General features: G+C 35.8%; 1 protein-coding gene across 1 annotated transcript in view; it reads right to left on the reverse strand.

Moving 5' to 3' along the window:
* LRP1B (LDL receptor related protein 1B) overlaps positions 1–21,312 on the reverse strand; it is a 1,793,119-nt gene that overhangs the window by 925,920 nt on the left and 845,887 nt on the right. Inside the window, exon 10 of the mRNA XM_070360639.1 lies at positions 18,131–18,367. Coding sequence (XP_070216740.1) covers positions 18,131–18,367 — 237 coding nt within the window. The remainder of the gene's footprint in view (positions 1–18,130; positions 18,368–21,312) is intronic.

Genomic DNA, 21,312 nt, shown 5'->3' on the forward strand with positions numbered 1-21,312 from the left:
CAATCCCTCCCAGCATCAGAGTCTTTTCCAATGAGTCAACTCTTCGCATGAGGTGGCCAAAGTACTGGAGTTTCAGCTTTAGCATCATTCCTTCCAAAGAAATCCCAGGGCTGATCTTCAGAATGGACTGGTTGGATCTCCTTTCAGTCCAAGGGACTCTCAAGCGTCTTCTCCAACACCACAGTTCAAAAGCATCAATTCTTCGGCGCTCAGCCTTCTTCACGGTCCAACTCTCACATCCATACATGACCACAGGAAAAACCATAGCCTTGACTAGATGGACCTTTGTTGGCAAAGTAATGTCTCTGCTTTTGAATATGCTATCTAGGTTGGTCATAACTTTCCTTCCAAGGAGTAAGCGTCTTTTAATTTCATGGCTGCAGTCACCATCTGCACTGATTTTGGAGCCCCCAAAAAATAAAGTCTGACACTGTTTCCACTGTTTCCCCATCTATTTCCCATGAAGTGGTGGGACCAGGTGCCATGATCTTCGTTTTCTGAATGTTGAGCTTTAAGCCAACTTTTTCACTCTCCATTACTCCTCCCAAATACATCTATCCCCTCTGGCAATCACATGTTTATTCTGTGTATCTATAAATTTTTGTTCATTTGTTTTGTTTTATGTTTGTGCATTTGGCTTTTTGTCTGTTTAGACTCTATATACAAGTGAAATCCTATAGTATTTGTAATTCTTTGACATCTCACTTAGCATAATTCCTTTAAGATCCATTCAGTTCAGTTCAGTTCAGTCACTCAGTCCTGTCCGAATCTTTGTGACCCCATGAATCTCAGCATGCCAGGCCCCCCTGTCCATCACCAACTCCCGGAGTCTACCCAAACCCATGTCCTTCGAGTTGGTGATCCCATCCAACCATCTCATCCTCTTTCATCCCCTTCTCCTCCTGCCCTCAATCTTTCCCAGCATCACGGTCTTTTCAAATGAGTCAGTTCTTTGCATCAGGGGGCCAAAGTATTGGAGTTTCAGCTTCATCAGTCCTTTCAATGAACACCCAGGACTGAATCCTTTAGGATGGACTGTTTGGACCTCATTGCACTCCAAGGGACTCTCAAGAGTCTTCTCCACAACCACAGCTCATAAGCATCAATTCTTTGGTGCTCAGCTTTCTTTATAGCCCAACTCTCACATCCATACATGACCACTGGAAAAACCATAGCCTTGACTAGATGGACATTTGTTGGCAAAATAATGTCTCTGCTTTTTAATATGCTGTCTAGGTTGGTCATAACTTTCCTTCCAAGGAGTAAGCGTCTTTTAATTTCATGGCTCACCATCTGCAGTGATTTTGGAGCCCCCAAAATTAAAGTCAGCCATTGTTTTCACTGTTTACCCATCTATTTGCCATGAAGTGATGGGACCAGATGCCATGGTCTTAGTTTTCTGAATGTTGAGCTTTAAGCCAACTTTTCACTCTCCTCTTTCACTTTCATCAAGAGGCTCTTTAGTTCTTCTTCACTTTCTGCCATAAGGGTGGTGTGTTCTGCATATCTGAGGTTATTGATATTTCTCCTGGCAATCTTGATTCCAGCTTGTGTTTCCTCCAGCCCAGCGTTTCTCATGATGTATGCTGCATATAAGTTAAATAAGCAGGGTGACAATATACAGCCTTGACGTACTCCTTTTTCTATTTGGAATCAGTGTGTTGTTCCATGTCCAATTCTAACTGTTGCTTCCTGACCTGTGTACAGGTTTCCCAAGAGGCAGGACAGGTGGTCTGATATTCCCATCTCTTTCAGAATTTTCCACAGTTTATTGTGATCCACATAGTTAAATGCTTTGGTATAGTCAACAAAGTAGAAATATATGTTTTTCTGGAACTCTCTTGCTTTTTCGATGATCCAGCGGATGTTGGCTATTTGGTCTCTGGTTCCTCTGCCTTTTCTAAAACCAGCTTGAACATCAGCAAGTTCACGGTTCACATATTGCTGAAGCCTGGCTTGGAGTATTTTAAGCATTACTTTACTAGTGTGTGAGATGAGTACAATTGTGTGGTAGTTTGAGCATTCTTTGGCATTGCCTTTCTTTGGGATTGGAATGAAAACTGACCTTTTCCAGTCCTGTGGCCACTGCCAAGTTTTCCAAATTTGCTGGCATATTGAATGCAGCACTTTCACAGCATCATCTTTCAGGATTTGAAATAGCTCAACTGGAATTCCATCACCTCCACTAGCTTTGTTCGTAGTGATGCTTCCTAAGGCCCACTTGACTTCACATTGCAGGATGTCTGGCTCTAGGTGAGTGATCACACCATCATGATTATCTGGGTCATGAAAATCTTTTGTACAGTTCTTCTGTGTATTCTTGCCACCTCTTCTTAATATCTTCTGCTTCTGTTAGGTCCATACCATTTCTGTCCCTTATTGTGCCCATCTTTGCATGAAATGTTCCCTTGGTATCTCTAATTGTCTCGAAGAGATCGCTAGTGTTTCCCATTCTGTTGTTTTCCTCTATTTCTTTGCACTGATCGCTGAGGAAGGCTTTCTTGTCTCTCCTTGCTATTTTTTGGAACTCTGCATTCACATGGGTATATCTTTCCTTTTCTCCTTTGCTTTTTTCTTCCCTTCTTTTAATGGCTATTTTTAAGGCCTCCTGAGACAGCCATTTTGCCTATTTGCATTTCGTTTTCTTATGGATGGTATTGTTTCCTGTCTCCTGTGCAATGTCATGTACCTCCATCCATAGTTCATCAGGCAATCTGTCTATCAGATCTAGTCCCTTAAATCGATTTCTCACTTCCACTGTATAATCATAAGGGATTTTATTTAGGTCCTACCTGAATGGTCTAGTGGTTTTATCCACTGTCTTCAATTTCCGTCTGAATTTGGCAATAAGGAGTTCATGATCTAAGCCACAGTCAGCTTCCAGTCTTATTTTTGCTGACTGTATAGAGCTTCTCCATCTTTGGCTGCAAAGAATATAATCAATCTGATTTTGGTGTTGACCATCTGGTGATGTCCATGTGTAGAGTCTTCTCTTGTGTTGTTGGAAGAGAGTGTTTGCTATGACCAGTGTGTTCTCTTGGTAGAGCTCTATTAACCTTTGCCCTGCTTCATTCTGTACTCCAAAGCCAAATTTGCCTGTTACTCCAGGTGTTTCTTGACTTCCTACATTTGCTTTCCAGTTCCCTATAATGAAAAGGACATCTTTTTTGGGTGTTAGTTCTAGAAGCTCTTGTAGGTCTTCATAGAACTGTTCAACTTTAGCTTCTTAAATGTTTCTGATTGGGGGATAGACTTGGATTGTCATGATATTGAATGGTTTGCCTTGGAAACAAACAGAGATCGTTCTGTCATTTTTGAGATTTCATCCAAGTATGGCATTTTGGACTCTTTTGTTGACTATGATGGCTACTCCATTTCTTCTAAGGGATTCCTGCCCACAGTAGTAGATATAATGGTCATCTGAGTTAAATTCACATATTCCAGTCCATCTTAGTTCACTGATTCCTAGAATGCCGATCTTCAGTCTTGTCATCTCTTGTTTGACCACTTCCAATTTGCCTTGATTCATGGACCTAACATTCCAGGTTCCTATGCAAGAACCATTCATGTTCTTTCAAATGGCAAAATTTCACTCATCTTCATGGCTGAGTAATAGTCCATTGTGTGTGCACAGTACTATCTGTCAACCCATGTTACTCAGTGTTGCTCACATGATTAAATTTCATTAATTTTTATGGACGAATAATATTCCATTATGTGCATATGTACATCCCATAATTTTTATCCACTCATTTATCTTTGGACACTTGCTCCCATGTCTCAGCTACTATAAATAATGTTCCAATGAACATTGTAGTACTTATGTCTTTTTGAATTAGTGCTTTTATTTCTTGTGTGCTGTGCTTAGTTGCACAGTCATGTTTGACTCTTTGCGACCCCACAGACTGTAGCTTGCCAGCCTCTTCTGTCCATGGTGACTCTCGAGGCAAAAATATTGAAGTGGGTTGCCATGCCCTTCTCAAGGGAAACCCAGGTTTCCTGCATTGCAGGCAGATTCTATACCATCTGAGCCACCAGGGAAGCCCTTATTTCTGGTAAATATCCAGAAATAAAATTGCTAGATCTATAGTACTTCTATTTTTAATATTTTAAATAAGCTCCATATTGTCTTCCATAGGGGTTATACCAGTTTCTGTTTCAACTAACAATGTATGAAGGTTCCTTTCTTCTACATTCTTGCAGTCACTCTCTTTTTGATGATAGCCATTCTGACAGGTATACAATGGTTTTTAGTGAGCTTGATTTGCATCTAACTGATTAGAGCTGTTGAACACATGTCCACGTGTCTGTTGGCTATTTGTCTCTTTTGGAAATATGTCTATTGAGATTCTCTGCCAGTTTTTAATAGAACTTCTTATGTTGAGTTCTATAAGTTCTTTATAAATTTTGATTATTAACTCCTTACCAAATATATTGTTTTCAGATACCTTCTCCCATTCATTAGGATGCTTTTCCATTTTGTTGATGAGTTTCTTCACTGTGTAAAGTTATTTTTAGTTGGAACTTCTTTCTCAAGATTGCCTTGCTAACTGAGAGGTTTTGTGGTACTTTAAAAAAAAAAAAAAAAATTATATGTTCTAGTGCTGTGAAAAATAGCATTGGTATTTTGATAGGGATCATACTGACTATATATTTGAAGTTTGCACCTACAATATTTTAGGTTATGATTGTTCATAGTCTAGTCAATGTGGTCCCATATGAATTCTAGATAAGAAATTCCCATCAACTCTGATCAATGATGATATACTCTTCAATTTTGCAGTGCTGGTATCAATTTACTCTGTTAAAAAAAGCATTTTTCAGTGATTTTTTTTTTTTTTTTTTTTTTTTTTTTTTTGTGGACAAAGAGGGCAAAGTTAGGGCGAACTGTTTGCTTAATCCTATGTTTAATCCTTCACCCCATTTATAATTTGACAGATGCATTCAAACTGAATGAAAACTCTTTCAGAATGACAGCTACATTTTCAGTAAACACCTCAACTACTGTCTGAAATCTTTAGCAATTAAATGTTTTATATAGGTATAAGACTAGAAATATTAGCAATAAATAATAATCATATTTTGAGATAACCCTTAATCACATCATCCTTCACCATCTCTTTAATAATAACATATTTTTTCTGATAATATAATGCATTAATCAATTTTCCTTTTCACAAAGTGAAAACGTCCATCACTACTTTCAATAATTTTTTAGTTAAAATGTAATACAAAATGAGTTTATCGAAAGTAGAATACATGTAAATCTTTTTGCCTCAAGTGAAATGCCTTTATGGGTAAACTGTGGATGTTTAAAAGCATCACAAGGGATTCATATGTATCCATAGTAGAACTCAGATACTTTTAAAAATTGATTCTAATGCTAAGGTGAAGGAAGAAAAAGCAGTTTTAAAAATATTTCAACCTCATTCTTCAAATTCTCATTTTTATTAAGGACTTATAGACTTGCAGAATTAGGTTCCACTTTGGATGCTGAAAGCCATAAAAGAATATTGAAACACAAAACAATAAAAGAAAGACCAATAATCCACAAAATTACAATTTTTGTTGAGTCCAAATAAAAGCTGGGATTCCAAGGAAACATGAAAAGAAATCCAGAATGGCAGTCCTCTTCCAGCAAAAACAAGGCACATGAATGATACCTTTTCCATAATATAAGGAGGAAGAGGTAACTGCCATAAAAATAGTATTTTTAAAAAGCTAAAATGGTAAAAATTTTTTAAAACCAAGTGTGAATTAATGTGAGAGTTAAGAATTATTGGGAAAGCTTTATACAATAGACTCCTGTCATTGAGTTCACAAAAGAAAAACTGAAGGCACAGTAAGAGAACTGAGAGAGAACCCTGTGTGTCTCACACACATAAAACCCAACCTGTTCGCTAGACTTTCCTCTCATACAAAGGAAATCCCCTAAACCACTGGGGAAGGGGAAGCAGACTGTCTCATTCCTAGAAGCAAGATAAAGGTCCTCTGCCTGTGAGGGGGGAATAGGAAGAAAAAGTCATCTGCCCCTAGAAAAAGGGCAGGAAAACTTCCCTTCACCAAAAGTAAGGTGAACCGCAGAGAGAAACTGTCATCGAGGGAGGAGTAGAAGCCAAATCCATGTGACTCAGAGAGTAGAGTAAGAAATACCCTTGGTCCCACCATGAGTTTGTTACTTGAAATAAGCAACATTAGCCCAGCACTTTGAGAAGGTAAGAAATTACTACCAACAATCCAAAACAAAGGTAAGGTGACAGGGAAATGTTGGAGCAAAGCTATTTGCCTCTAGAGGGTGTACAGTAAAGCTACTTGGACCCAGAATTCTGGACTGATTTAAACAAAGAAACAAACAAAACAAAAATAACACAGAAATTTGTCACTCTGTGGTAAGGAGCAAAAGATTATCTCCTACCCAAGACTTCTTATGGTTTTATGGCAGATACTGACTGACAAGGGAGGAGATGCATTGAAGGTTCCATCTCCAGAGCTCAGAACCACAGAATCTAAGACCACAGGCCAGACCAAGAGAATGGAGGATCCCTCTTCCACCCACCACGAGCCTTCCACTTAAAAACAGATCATGATAGTCTACCATCAAAAAGAGGGCAAGAGTGTGGAGAGAGACCCCTCAATGAAGCAGCTATGCAGGGAGTACTGAAAGCTGAAGAATGAGCAGGCACAATCTAGGGTGCACACTAAGTACAAGGTAGTATCAACTCATTGCTAAAAGAATCTGAAAGGTTTGGTTTACCAAAGGTAACTATAATAAGAACAACATCCAAACGCAGCCCAGTGACTGAATAGACTGATCAAAGTTTCACACTAACACACTGACAGAGAGATATACTTAATGCTCCTGGATAATTTTACTTATTTAAGTCTCTAAGGTTTCCCTACATATACTATTTGAAATTCAAAGAATAATTATGAGACAGACAGAAAGCAAGAGAAGACAAACAACCGATTGAGATAAACTGGTCAACCAAAGAGGCAAAGCTGTAAATAGAATCGACCTTAAGATGACCTTGATATGGAGACCTTCAGATTTAGACAATGAGTTATCAACATACACCTATCAGAGTGACTCAAATGGAAAAAAAAATAAAAAGACAGATAATATCATGTGCTGGAGAGAAGGCAGAACAACTGGAACTCTCCTCCCTTGCTGTTGAGAAAGCAAAACAACCCCGCAACTTTGAAAAACATTTTGAACAGATTGAAGAGTTTGACAGTTTCTTATAAAGTTATACATACAATTCTTGTATTAGCATGCAATTCACTTTCAGAAAACACATGTCCATATAATGTACTGTACACAAATGCTTGTAATAGCTTTCTTCAAAACTGACCAGACTTGAAACAAGCCAATTGAAAATTAACTTGGAAAAGAATAAAAGTTTTGTGGTGCATCCATTCAGTAAAATACAACCCTACGTGAAAAGAGTGTATGTCTGATACACTCACCAACATGACAAAAATAAATAAATAAATAAATAACTTAAAAACATTATCTAAGTGAACCAAACTCAAAGGCTATACATTTTATGATTATAGCTTTGACATTTCAGAAAAAGTAAACTACAGAAAAATAAAACAAGTCAGAATAGAAATCAGATTCAGTGGTTGTAAGAAACTAAGGGAACTTTCTCGGGTGATGGGACTATTTCAACTTGACTCCGGTGGTGGTTACTCAACTGATACATTGAACTCTTTACCTAAAAAAGGTGAATTTTGCCATTTATAAATTATGTTGTAATGAATCTGATTTTTAAAATACAAGAGTTTATCAGAAGAAAACTATAAGTGTTTACAGTCAAATTTGCAGCCATTTTTGGACCTAACAAATTACCAGTTAATTCAGCCACCTGGTTAATAAAAAAGACATTAAAAAATGGGTAAAGAGTTTTGTCTACATGATACCAGATAACAACTATTATTATATGGACATGTGTTTTCTTTTCTGAAAGTGAACATGCCAATACAAGAATTGTATGTATAACTTTACAAGAACCTGTCAAACTCCTCAATCTGTTCAAAATGCTTTTCAAAGTTGCAGGGTCATTTAATCCAAGATTTTTGCTTTTAAATGTATCTGGCAAAAAGGTTGCCTTAAAATCAATCTGTGACGGAACAGGTATGGGGTGTATATACTCCTGGCCAAGTACCATACGTTCCCTCAGCTAGGGCATAGTTCCCATAACTCAGTTGTTCAAATGATGTTCATGATTCACAAATCATGACTGGTATCTCCAAAAGTAACATAATTTTCTTTGGGGTGTGAGTTAAAACAGTATAAGCAATGGGACCTGATTAACATGAATTGTTGTAGGATTTGTGATGCATAGTAAATAAGCAATTTTCCCATCCATCTTGAGAGCTAGTGCCAATCTGAAACTGAAAATAATTTTAATTTTTACATACAACTTTATATGTTTTGTCATTCTGAAGAATTTGTACAGAAAATTAAGTCAGATGATATTGTTTACTGAAATGCAAAATTTTAGAAAATATGTCAAATCTGGTTTTCCTTACAATTACAAATATAGGCAAAAGTGACATCTGAATTGCTACAATTTGGAGGAAAGGATAAGAGGGTGAGAGATTGCTTTCTCACCTCATGTCCAGGTATGGGACCATCTTGAGATTCTTGAGAGATATTTGTGTGTACTTTCATGTTGTTATTTATATTTATTAATTTGTAAAGACAAATTTAAGCCTTGAAAAATCAGTTTTAAAGTTTAAAAGAATTAAAGTGATATTAAAACCTGATTTAAAAAAAAAAAACTAGGAGGATAAACACAAGTGAAAATACTATTTGTTGTCACCTATAAGTGAATTTTCAAAATAGTCTTACTGTTATTTTTCTTATATTTCCTTTTCAGGTGTCATTTGGACTACTGCCTAATGACTATTAGAATATCCTGCAACTTGGTTGATCACTGCTGCAGAATTAGGAGTAATGGTAATTCACTGTAACATTTGTAATGGGATGTTAAAACTTTGATTAGAAGTCAAAAGGATTTAAAAGAAAGAAAACAAAGTGAGTATGAGGGGGAAAGTCCTCATATTTTACAATCAACTAGATCACAATTGTTTCCATAACTCTTAAACACCTCAACCAGATGAATGGTGTAATGCAGCAGTCCCCAACCTTATTGGGACCAGGGACTAGTTGCATGGAAGACAATTTTTCCATGGATCAGGGACGTGGGGACGGTTTCGGGATGAACTGAGCACATAACTTTTATTGTGCACTTTATTTCTGATTATTACATCAGTCCCAGCTCAGATCATCAGGTATTAGATCCCAGAGGTTGGAGACCCCTGATGTAAAGGGAGAGTTTAAGGAGATTTCTTTGGAGAGAGATGTTGCCGTTCTATTATTCTCTAGTCCCTATCCTTTAATCCCCCAAGGTGGTAGGAAAGAGAGAATGGAAGGGTGCTTTTTACTTCAACTCTTAGGGATGGGGCTTTGCCTTGGGTATGTAAGAGACCTTTGAATTCTTTTTTTTTTTCCAAATGTGCAAAACTCACACCTGAGAAAGTCTCACATCTGACAAAGCTAAAGTAGACTCTGGTGGCAGAATACTTAGTGGGGGTTGATTTGTTCTATTTGAACTTCCAGATTGAGGCAGAGAGTTTACAAATCATCTGGGGGGCCAAATGTGGATCTCACAGGGGAGTGTGTTACCTTCAGGATGTTTGCAATCTGGTTGGTTACAGGGACTCAAACAATAAGAAGAAGGACAGGGACTGGTTGTTCAGGGACACAGAGTTACACGCATAGAGTTTTATGCACCTTGGCCAAGGGAAATGTAATTAGAGAGATCCAGCAGAACACCTCCAAATAGCTTGCATATGTACACACAGACACATACACATATACATGCCCCAACAGTGACTTTTAAAGACATCACTGATTCAGAGAGAGGTCAATTTATAATATAACTAGATCACATAAGTCCTTTGCTCTCTCATCATTCCTAGGGGCTTCCCTGGTGGCTCAGAAGGTAAAGCGTCTGTCTGCAATGCAGGAGACCCAGGTTCGATCCCTGGGTTGGGAAGATCCCCTGGAGAAGGAAATGGCAGCCCACTCCAGTATTCTTGCCTGGAAAATCCCATGCACGGTGGAGCCTGGTAGGCTACCATGAATGGGGTTGCAAAGAGTCGGACACGACTGAGCGACTTCACTTCACTCACTTCACCATCATTCCTAACCAATCGTACTCTCTCACCTCTTCATATCAATGCTGAGAAGTGAGTGGGCATTGCAAACTCACAGCAAGCTAGGAGGCATTGCAAGAAAAAGAAATGCATGGCACAGAAAGAATGAACCAAATTTACCTTTCTTTCCTTTTTTTCTGGCCAGAAAACAACATGAGTGGGAAGATTTGATGATACACTGAATTTTCAGATGGTAAAGAATCTGCCTGCAATATAGGAGATCCAGATTCCATCCCTGGGTTGGAAACTCCTGGAGAAGGAAATCACAACCCACTCCAGTATTCTTGCCTGGAGAATTCCACGGACAGAGGAGCCTGGTAGGCTACAGTTAGTAAGATTGCAGAGAGTCAGAAACGACTGAGTGACTAACACTTTGCCTTTCATATATGTGTATAAGGTGGAGTGAGCGTGCTAATTACCAAACTGAGGCTGTGCATCTGACTTAACATGCGGAGAGATCTGGCTGTTGCAGAAAGGACTGGGATTTGACCAAGTTTTTCTATAGGGTAGGAATATTCACTCTACTGAATACATTTTAACAGTCAATAAAAGGCAAAAATAAAATTATGCTTTAGATAGGTTAGAGTCACATTATTTAACCTATTTGTTATATAGACAATGACTATTACCACTCCCTTAAAATCCTCTCAAAAAGACTAGTTTCAAGGGAACTTGCTCAGCCTGTATTGTGGTATTAGCTGTCACCACAATTTGAGCTAGCATATCCATTTTAGATCTCTCATAGTAAAATCTGCCAAGACTGATTCATCAAATTTTTATTTTTCATCAGAAATTTGTATTAACCTAAGCAAAAGCACAATTATAGTCAATGATTATAATACCAGTCCTAGGTTAACAGAGGATTCTCAAGTGGTTTCTGAAGTAATAAAGATTATTTAATGCTAAGAATAATTAAGCAACTAGGTTGGATGTATTTCTTTCAATTCATGCTGAAACTTGAAATTTATTTAATGTGCAAAAAGTTGTACTGGATCATAATTTTAATGCAACAGTGATATTTGTAATAATATTTCATTGGTACTTTGGAGATTATGAAGTATTTCATGTTTGATCTTTTCATAGTGGACTTCACAGAAACTTCTAAGTCTATTCTTAGCTTGTGTGTGTGTGTGTGTGTGTGTGTGTGTGTGGTAAGCTCCTTGTCCATGCTTGTGCATATGTATATATTCCTGTATTGGGTAGAAACAAAGGGAAAGCTGTTTTTTAATGTTTATAGTAACCTATTAGCCACATGGCCAATTCTATTTTTTTATGAATTAATATATTTTAGAACCTAGATTTCACATTAATGCCAACTTTTCAGGGGAAAAAAAAGACATTTATTGGCTTAAAGTTTTTTTTTCCCCAAATATCACATACACTTCCTGAGAAACATCAATAACTATGAGAAATATATAAACTAAACATGAATTGAACCAATGTTTTCAGGACTCAAATCTCCAGCAAACTCTGGGAAAACATCTTATTGATAATCAACAAGAGTTAGTGTGTACAAACAGGCCATAACCTTGCTACTCAGCAGGACAACAATATCCATTAGATTCTCAAGAGTTGCAAATGCTTGCAAATCTCTACTTCACAGTTTTAATTAGGAAATGTCTCATGGCTGACAAATGTATTCATTATTTCCTTTAATGGTTGGTCAGAGTCTACATCTCCTAGAGTCTTTAGAGTTCTTCTTTATGAAAAAGTTGGAGTTAACGACAGAAAAATGAGACTGATATTCACCTGCAATCTAATACAGATAATAAAGGCTTGTTCTTAATTTTAAAGTATTTTGCAAGGCATAATGACTATGTTATGTTCAAGGGAACTTTCTAACTTTCATAATTTATTGATGATATCTCACCATGTTTATTTCATCAACTATAACACTCAATGAGACACTTGAAATTCTTAAAGATTTATATAATGGTAAAGTTCATTGGAATCCAAGAACAAATGGTGATCTCCAGAAACAAAAATTATATTCTTACTTTCAGGTAGGTGTCATTTGAAGACAGATCACATCCTATAATCTGTTTTGAGTGGCTACCCTAGTCTTGGTTAGAATAGAGGCCTGGGAATATTTTTAGAGTTCTGAGGTGTGTCTTAAGTTGGTGGTTGTGTGTGTGTGTGTGTGTGTGTGTGTGTGTGTGTGTGTGTGTGGTGGCAGTTGTGGTAGCAGGTAAATGTTACAATGATGGAGTATCAATTAATAATTTATGGCTCAGGTATAATATCATATATTTCAACACAAATCTGGATGAACTGTTGGATTCTAAAATACTCCAGAGCAGTATGGAGACACTGGAGATGAGACTGAGTGAAGAATACAGTTTAACCCTTCAGATGCTGGACAAGCAATCACAAAAAATCACATAAATACACCCTTTGATATTTTGATTGTATGCCAACAGATTTAAACACATCAACTGGAAGATGTTTTGCCAGAGAGACTGTCTCCTCTTCCTCATGGCTACATTTCTACTCCTATCAAAAAAGAAAGCCTATCTTACATGCTGCCCGAAGTTATTCACTGTTCTCTAACTTAATGGATCCTGTCTTCAGCTAAAAGAAGACTCTGAGGTGTGGAGATGTCTACTCACTCCAGATCTCAATCAAGTAGAATCTACCTTAAGAAGTATTAATATGTAAGGTCAGAATAACAAAGTGCTAAGAGCATAGACTTTGCATTAGTTCCTGTGGCTATTATTACAAATTAACACAAACTTGGTGACCTCAAGGCTACAGTTTAATTATGGGAGCTATTGAAACTACAGTTTTTCTGTTGTAGCTGCAGGCATTAATAACTTTCAAACTCAGGAAAAAGGTTTTGAGTGGTTTTGTTTTAATACACTTTAAAGTTATGAAACAATGTGAAAGATTAGTTAAACATGCCTTCTATTTGGATATACATATCCCAGTAGAATTAACTTATATAGCTTAAAAACAAGTACTGCACTAATAGAGTATATGCAATTATAAATTGAATACTAAGTTATCATTTTCATATTTTTCCCTTTCTTCTGGAAATTCTAATTTATTCTGCCATGAAAAATGAATCTTGGATAAGACATCAAGAAGATAAACATTAATTCAATCTTATAAAGAACATTTGTCTTGTTCTGTTAGAGAAAGTAATGATTATATCCATAAGAATTGTTACCAAGGCTATTGCCCTGGAATCATACCCCAGGCCCACTCTCCCAGTGCATGCATGTGTGCTAAGTCCCTTCAGTCATGTTTGACTCTTTGTGATCCCATGGACTTTAGCCCACCAGGCTCCTCTGTCCATGGGATTCTCCAGGCAAGAATACTGGAGCGGGTTGCCATGCCATTGCCCAGGGGATCTTCCCAACCCAGGGAACAAACCAATATTTCTTATATCTCCTGCATTGTCAGGCAGATTCTTTACCACTAGCTCTACCTGGGAAGCCTTCCCTCCAGAAAACTTTGCAGAAAATCACAACTAACCATACCCTCTAGTTGTTTATAGCACAGAAACAAGAGTCTCACGATAAGAAAACTGTTGCAAACTGGTTCAACTTCAAAAGTGAGACAAATGTCACCCTGCATTTCATTACCATCTTGTATTTGTAAGACCCCTGTCTGTCCATGATAATGTGAGCCACTTCCAGCCGAGAGAGACCAGAGGACCATTCAAGGATAGAAAAGAATAACACCCTAATTCCAGGAAGAACCCGCCTATTCCCACAAAACCAGTACATATGCTTCCCCCTCGTCAGCCTTATCCTTAAAATCTTGCCCTAACTGTCCCCTGGGTGAGCTCAAACCTGGTACTCTGTGACAACCTAAGAGGAGTGGAATGGGGTGGGAGGTGGGAGAGAGGTACAGGAGGGAGGGGCAAGCACATACCTAAGGCTGATTCATGTTGCTGTACAGCAAAGCCCAACACAATATTGTAAAACAATTATCCTCCAATTAAAAACAATTAATTAAAAAAAAAGCCTTTTGGGCAAGAAGTTGATTTGTGATTAACTTCCATTCTCTGGAAATTGAATAATGATTGTGTTGCTTCAATCTCAGCTTAAGTTTCATTTTTGACTGTGCAGATCCAAATGGGAGAAGAACACTCCCCACTGAGGCAGTGGGCTGGGTTGGGTTGAGGTTCAAGTGAGGGTTCATAAAACCTAATTCAGTTAACAGAATGACTGTAATGGACCGACTCTTTTGGTAACTGTCTGACTCTTTGCAACCCCACGAACTATACAGTCCATGGAATTCTCCAGGCCAGAATACTGGAGTCGGTATCCATTCCCTTCTCCAGGGGATCTCCAGGCCAGAATATTGTAGTGGGTACCATTCCCTTCTCCAGGGGATCTCCCCGACCCAGGGATTAAACTTAGGTCTCCCGTATTACAGGCGGATTCTTTACCATTTGAGCCACAAGGGGAGCCCAAAGAATGACTAATCTCAATTATCTGTCCATTTCATCTATTTTTGCTTCCTGTTGATATCTTTTTATTTTTTTAGAACATTTATTATTATCTTGTTCATTTATGTGTTTATTTAATATCTATTTTTCACCACTTGGATGTAACTAAATATGAAGCTTCAAGCTATTTACTGCAGCATTCCCATCACCTAGAACAGCACCTGGTTCAGAGAAGGCAGTCAATGAATATTCATTGACCAGACAAATAAATAAATCTAGTAATTAACTAAAAGAGATCAAGAGTATAAATGCTACCAGAATTTGGCAAAAATAATGAAGAGTAAAACAAAATAAAGACTGGTAAATATTTTGTCCTTATAGAAAGTCTATATTTTTTTAATCACTAATATGTCTTCATTTCATAGATATTTTCCATAGTTATTGAGATATTTGCAAATACCTCAAATGGGTAAGTTTTGCTTTCTTACTTATTTAACTATATACTGTTTTAATTCACAATATTACACTAAGACTATAAGGTATGTCACATTTAGGTAGTTTTCAATAAAATAAGATAAAAACAAAATCCAAAAAATGAATAAAGATATGTATTTTCCTTGAAGTGCTGTTTTTTTTTTCTTATATACAAAGAATCTGAGCTTGTAGAGGATATGACCAAGATGTTTACGTTTGATGTAAAATCAGCAAAATCATGAAGCCTAGTACTTTGAACTGTACAAATTTATCTAAGACTCAGAATTTCTATTAAGCTTACAAAATCATTTGTCAAACCAAGCATTAGTTCTCAGTCTTCAGGTTAGTTGGTAGACAATCTAGTTAAATGAGCGAACACATACAGAACTTAACTTTTCCAATCCCAAGAATCACAAGTTTTCATTTGCCAAATGTAAGTTCTGTTCTGACATGCTAATCTTGTAGCATAATGTCTATTATTATTCTCCTTACTGATAAGAAATAATATAAACTAACAAAAATGATATTAAGCTATACCTTCTCTAGGATTATCAAGATGCTGAATACATATTCAGGTATGACAATCAACAAAATGCTTTTATAACCTTCCTGCTGCCAACGCAACACTGTAGACACTGTACAGAACATGCCTGGCAGTCAAACAGCTATTTGAGTTGACCTCTGCTGCTGTGGAAGAATATACAAAACCCCAATGTCACTGAGAAGATATGGTTACCAAAGTTAGAACTGTTAGCTGGAACATTCATTCATAGCACAGGAACTGACACTTTTTGAAAAGAAACCAAGAATCCTCTATATTACATTTCAGTCCCTCTTAAAAATGTCTACATCAAAATGAGAGCAATCCAAATGCTTGTACTTCGAATATGTAAGTTCATTGTCCTTCTAAAATTGTCAGGTTCCTAGTATCTGTTATTGCATTTCAGAGAAAAGTAGGCAGACAGCCTCTGCCTCGTTCAATTTAGAGTAAAAATCTTAACTCTAATCAGACACTCCTTGGGTGTTTAAGTCATGGTAAATTTATATTGCCTTAATCAGTAAACTATAAAAAAGACAAAAACAAGGATATTCTTCATTTTAGGACTTCATTTGTCACTTGCAGAAGGTATACATTTTATCATTAAAGGTTTGGATTAAAGTGAACATGCAGTGAATGAATCATCTTCTTAGGCTGTCCCCAATTCCTCTACAAGACAGGAGACACCACCATTCACTACCACTCATGCTGTAAATAATTTTAGTCTATTTCCCTACTTTTCTCTACTTTTTCTTTACTTTTTCTCTACTTTTGTCTTCTTCCACTATCTGATTCACTCTACTCCACTATCAGACTGATTCTCCAAAATATCTTTTCATTCACATTATTCCTTGGCTAAAAAATGATTTCCTCTTACCCCTTCAGGATTCTATCCAAGCCCTTTCACCTCACCTTTAAGGCTTCTGATTTCACCACCTTTGGGATCCACAGCTGCTCTGTCATCATTACCTGTAAATTAAACCTACAGTAGTGACCTATTTAACGTTCTTCTCATCCTCTTTCTTGGGTATGTTTTTTGGTGTTTTGTTTTCTCATGGAATTCCTGATGCTGAAGTATCCTCCACTCCCCTTTGACATTCTTCCTTTAAGCTCTAGGTCAAATACCACTTTCTTCAGAAAAAAGTTCTCTGAGAATCCCCACATAAAGACAACTCTGGGGCTTCCACCATGGTCCAGTGGTTAAGAATGAGCCTTGCAATTCAGGGGATGCAAGTTTGATCTTTGGTGATGGACTATGATCCCAGTTGTCAGGAAGCAGCTACCGAGTCTGCATGCCTTTGTGCCACAACCAGAGAGTCCTGTGTGCACCGCAGTGAAAGATCTCATATGTTCAACAAAGATTCCATGTGCCACAACTAAGACCAAATGCCGCCAAATTAAAATATATATATACATTAAAAAAAATCTTGAAAAAAAGATATCTCTTACTTCCTGTGTATTCTTACTACAAAGACATTCTCCATTAATCATGCATCTCTTTGGGCCAGCTCTGAACTTGTTAAATTAAATGCTACAAAGTCTTTATATTTTGGAGATGCTTATATTATCTCCAAAGGTAGATTATGAACTCCTTGAAGACAGTAGCCATTTCTTAACATTTATTTTATCTCCTCTGATAGCTAGTACAGTGTCCTTCATATAATAAGCATATGATCAATGTCCTTAAATCAAGCAGCTTTTAAATATTTGAGAAGTAAGCAAACTGTATATGTGAGGAAACTGAAGTCCAGAATCATTAGCAACATTCCTAAAGGTAACTAGCTGTCAAAGATATAGTGTGCCTGATTATTACAGATGTTTTCTACTCATATAAAAGTTATACAATTTTGTTAATTGATTGGTTGTTCTAAACCAAGCAATTTATGAAACTCACTGATTTTAATAAAGTATATGCATATATACTTAAATATATGCAATAACAATGTATTTATAATAAAAATAGATATAAAAATTTATCTGCAGATAATTGGACATTTCAAGAGTAACTCTAAAGAACTCAATATGCAATGTCTTATAAAATAAAAAACACTATGCAAGAATTGTGATGGCAATGGGGACACTGATATTTTTAATACACTTTGAGCAACATGACCAATATCCTAGTAAGAACCAAGTATTAAAAGAGTCTCTGATGTCCTGTTAAATCTTATATTCTACTGTATAGCACTGTAAACATAAAAGTGTAAATCTACATTTCCCATGAAGGTGGATACATTGCTCAATTTAATTCCCATAATATTTAAAGCATAGAGGACAACTGCAATTCTATTTTACAATGAAAGCTTTAATAAGCTGGTATGTGGAAAAAAGCATTAGAAATATTAGTACTAAAGAAAATGAAATTAACAAATATTTTTAAATCAACAGTCACTTGGATTCTTCTTAAATTTAGCTTGACAGACATTAGATTTATCCTTTAAAATGCTTTGTTTGTGGGCAGTCTGAAATCTGTGTTACGCATTGTCACTTACCATCTTTCAGAATGGTTTCTCGCTCTGTGCCATCTATTTTCTGCCGGCCAATTAGGAAACTGGTGGTGTCAGCAAAGTAGATATAACTGGTTTCTGCATGAAAATCTAAAGCACGTGGGTTTACCAGATTCTCTATGGGGATCATGTATTCATCAGCTATTTTGGTATTCAAGTCCATTCCTCTAACAATTCCTGGGCGTCCTTTCCCATAAAAGAGGAACAACTCATTCTTTGGTCCTGCAGAAGAAAGATTACAAACATAAACAACTGATACTGCCTAATCTTCTTTACAATGCATAATGCCACTGTTTAATTAACTGGCTCAATTAGTGTTTTTTAAATTCAATACCAAAAATTAAACCCTAAAATATGCCAAATGTATCTTGATGTAAGAAGGCCAGCCAGCTAATTGTATTACTTTAATTCAAACAGAAATTACTTCCATGAATAGGTTATATTAAGTTAATTATTCTTCAGTCTGTAACTGTCTATGTAGCAAAAACATGATAAATAATTGATAACTTGTAAGTGTAAAATGGACATTTATGGAAACATCCAGCACATTTAATTTTACAACTCATTATAATCTATCTAACACATCTGTAGATACTAACTGTAGCATTCATTATGTTTGAAAATGTTGAAAACTTCAGAATATTTAAAACATGCCCCCTACTCAGAATTTGCATTGCAGACTAACAAGGGAAGCAAAAATAATCACACACTATCACATAACTTGCACCGAATATATTAGTTTGTATGATTTATTTCTTTAAGTAAATACTTAAGTAAATACTTTAAGTAAATACTTAAGTATTCTTAAGTATTTAAATATATTAGTTTGTATGATTTATTTCTTTAAGAAATGAAATCAAATGCCAGTTACAGCATCACTTCTTCCATATCTTAATTAGAATTTTAGAGGTTAATGCTGTCTGCCAGTAACTGACATACAAAACAGTCTTTATCAAAAACTAAAGAAAACAAAAATCTGTGTCCTGGGTTAAAATGCCAGAATCAAGGAAGTTTTTTCTACAGAATGAATGAACTTATTTTGACGTTTATATGAAACTACATGCAAGGCTCTCCTATTGGTAGGGCACATTATACTTAGTTTAGTTATATAATTTGAAGGGAAAATTTCATACAGAAAGGAAAACATATAAAGTTTCATTAAAACTGAAGATATATGACTATTATATTTGGATAAATATATCATAAACGTAATTCCTATTAACTTAAAGTAACTATATTATTAAAATTTGGAGAAAAAAGAAAAACAAAGTACTCATAAATACAACACCTTCAATGCAAACTATATTATCATTTTATATATGGTCTCTCTTATTTTCTTTCAAAATTAGTGTTAATGAATATGGTGCTGTGCTTAGTTGCTCAGTCATGTCTGACTCTTTGTGACCCCATGGACTCCCACCAGGATCCTCTGTCCACGGGGATTATTCACGCAAGAATATCGCAGTGGGCTGCCATGCCCTCCTCCATGGGATCTTCCCAACCCAGGGATCGAACCCAGGTCTCCCACACTGTAGGCGGATTCTTTACCATCAGAGCCACCAGGGAAGCCCATACTAAATATATAGTATATATAATTTTAATATTTAAAGAATAAAAATAAAACATATCTCATGTACCTAGCACAGATCTTAAGAATATCTCCAGGATGTTAGAATGCATGCACATGTCCCAAAATCTATTCCTTTCCATCCCAGAGACAACCAATTTCTCTGGTTATATACAATAATATGGATATTGTTTATCATGTAATTTTTAGAAGTTTTGGCACATAAGTTGTTTGTATTTCTCAACAGTAGTTTGACTTTTGCATGTTTGAACTGCATGTGTGCTATGAGTTGATTTTATTATTATATACTTGATATTCATCTCTGCTTGTTATAGTTCTTATTCATTTTCATGGATATATTATATGCCTCTGTGTGACTATTTTTAATTTATCTAGCTATTTTTCTAATGCACACTAGTAAGAAGAGGATACTTTTGCATTCTGTTTTTATTACTAAATGTTAGCATTAAAATTATATTCTATGTTGATCCATTAAGTCTTAACATTTCTTAAGTAGGGTCAGTCTAATATATGATAATTTGTCAAATCATTCCTCAGTTGGTTTTATCTTCCTATTATAATAACACTTAGATATGCAGTTTTTCAACCTGGTATTTTATATATTTTCTTAGATGATCCCTTAGTATATATTTCCAGAACTGGAATTACTGGTTGAACAATATTAACAGCCCTCTTCTTCCTCATTACTCTTACAACCGCTCAGTGTTTACCTTTCTTTTTATTTTTTTAAAACAATATCATTGTACACTATTAAAAAGTAAATTCTTCTGAAAATTAACATTCCTGTGAATTTCCTACCAACATTATATGAATACTTTATTTTTTAAATGGGATCTTAAGTATGCATTTTAGCGCTTAAAAAAATTTAACAATACTTTTTTCTGTTATTAAAAGATCTTCAAAACATTCTTTTCAATGGCAGTATCATGTTAGAGAGGCAGTATCAATGGCAGTATATTGTTAGAGAGGCAATATAATATAGTCAGCTCCTTACCTATTGTAGGATATTTAGATGGTTTCTGGGGTTTTGTTATCACACATGCATTTACAATGGATTTCTTTAGTCAAAAGTAGATGCTAAAGGATGTTATCAGTTTTGTGTCTTTTGTATGTATTATCAAATGTCTTTCCAATAGTGATATCAATTTATAATATATAATATATTATATTATATTATATATAGATTTTCCAGTTCTATTAGTGATGCATAAGAACACTGGTTTCTCAATACTCATTTTTGCTAACATTTATTTCTGCTAACATATATTTATTTTTAATTGATGCATTAATTAGTAATCAGTAGACCTAATCAGTTTAATACGTGTGTACATGTACATGCATATTTTAAACAAAAATGGTAACTGTTTTCCTATTGTTTTATTCAGTTTTTTTTTTTTTTTCAATCACTGGGTACCTTAACTTTCTTCTAATGTGTTTTCTTCTATTATAAACAATTGAAAACTAAAAATTACACTCCTCAGACACTAATATAGCCATGGCTCTAATTTTTATTTAAGTACCTAAATCCAAGTTGAGTTAGTACAAGATATACTAACTTGAGTTTGGAATGTGAAAATGA

Source organism: Bos mutus, chromosome 2 (assembly GCF_027580195.1).
Source record: "Bos mutus isolate GX-2022 chromosome 2, NWIPB_WYAK_1.1, whole genome shotgun sequence".
NCBI classification, from domain to species: Eukaryota; Metazoa; Chordata; class Mammalia; order Artiodactyla; family Bovidae; genus Bos; species Bos mutus.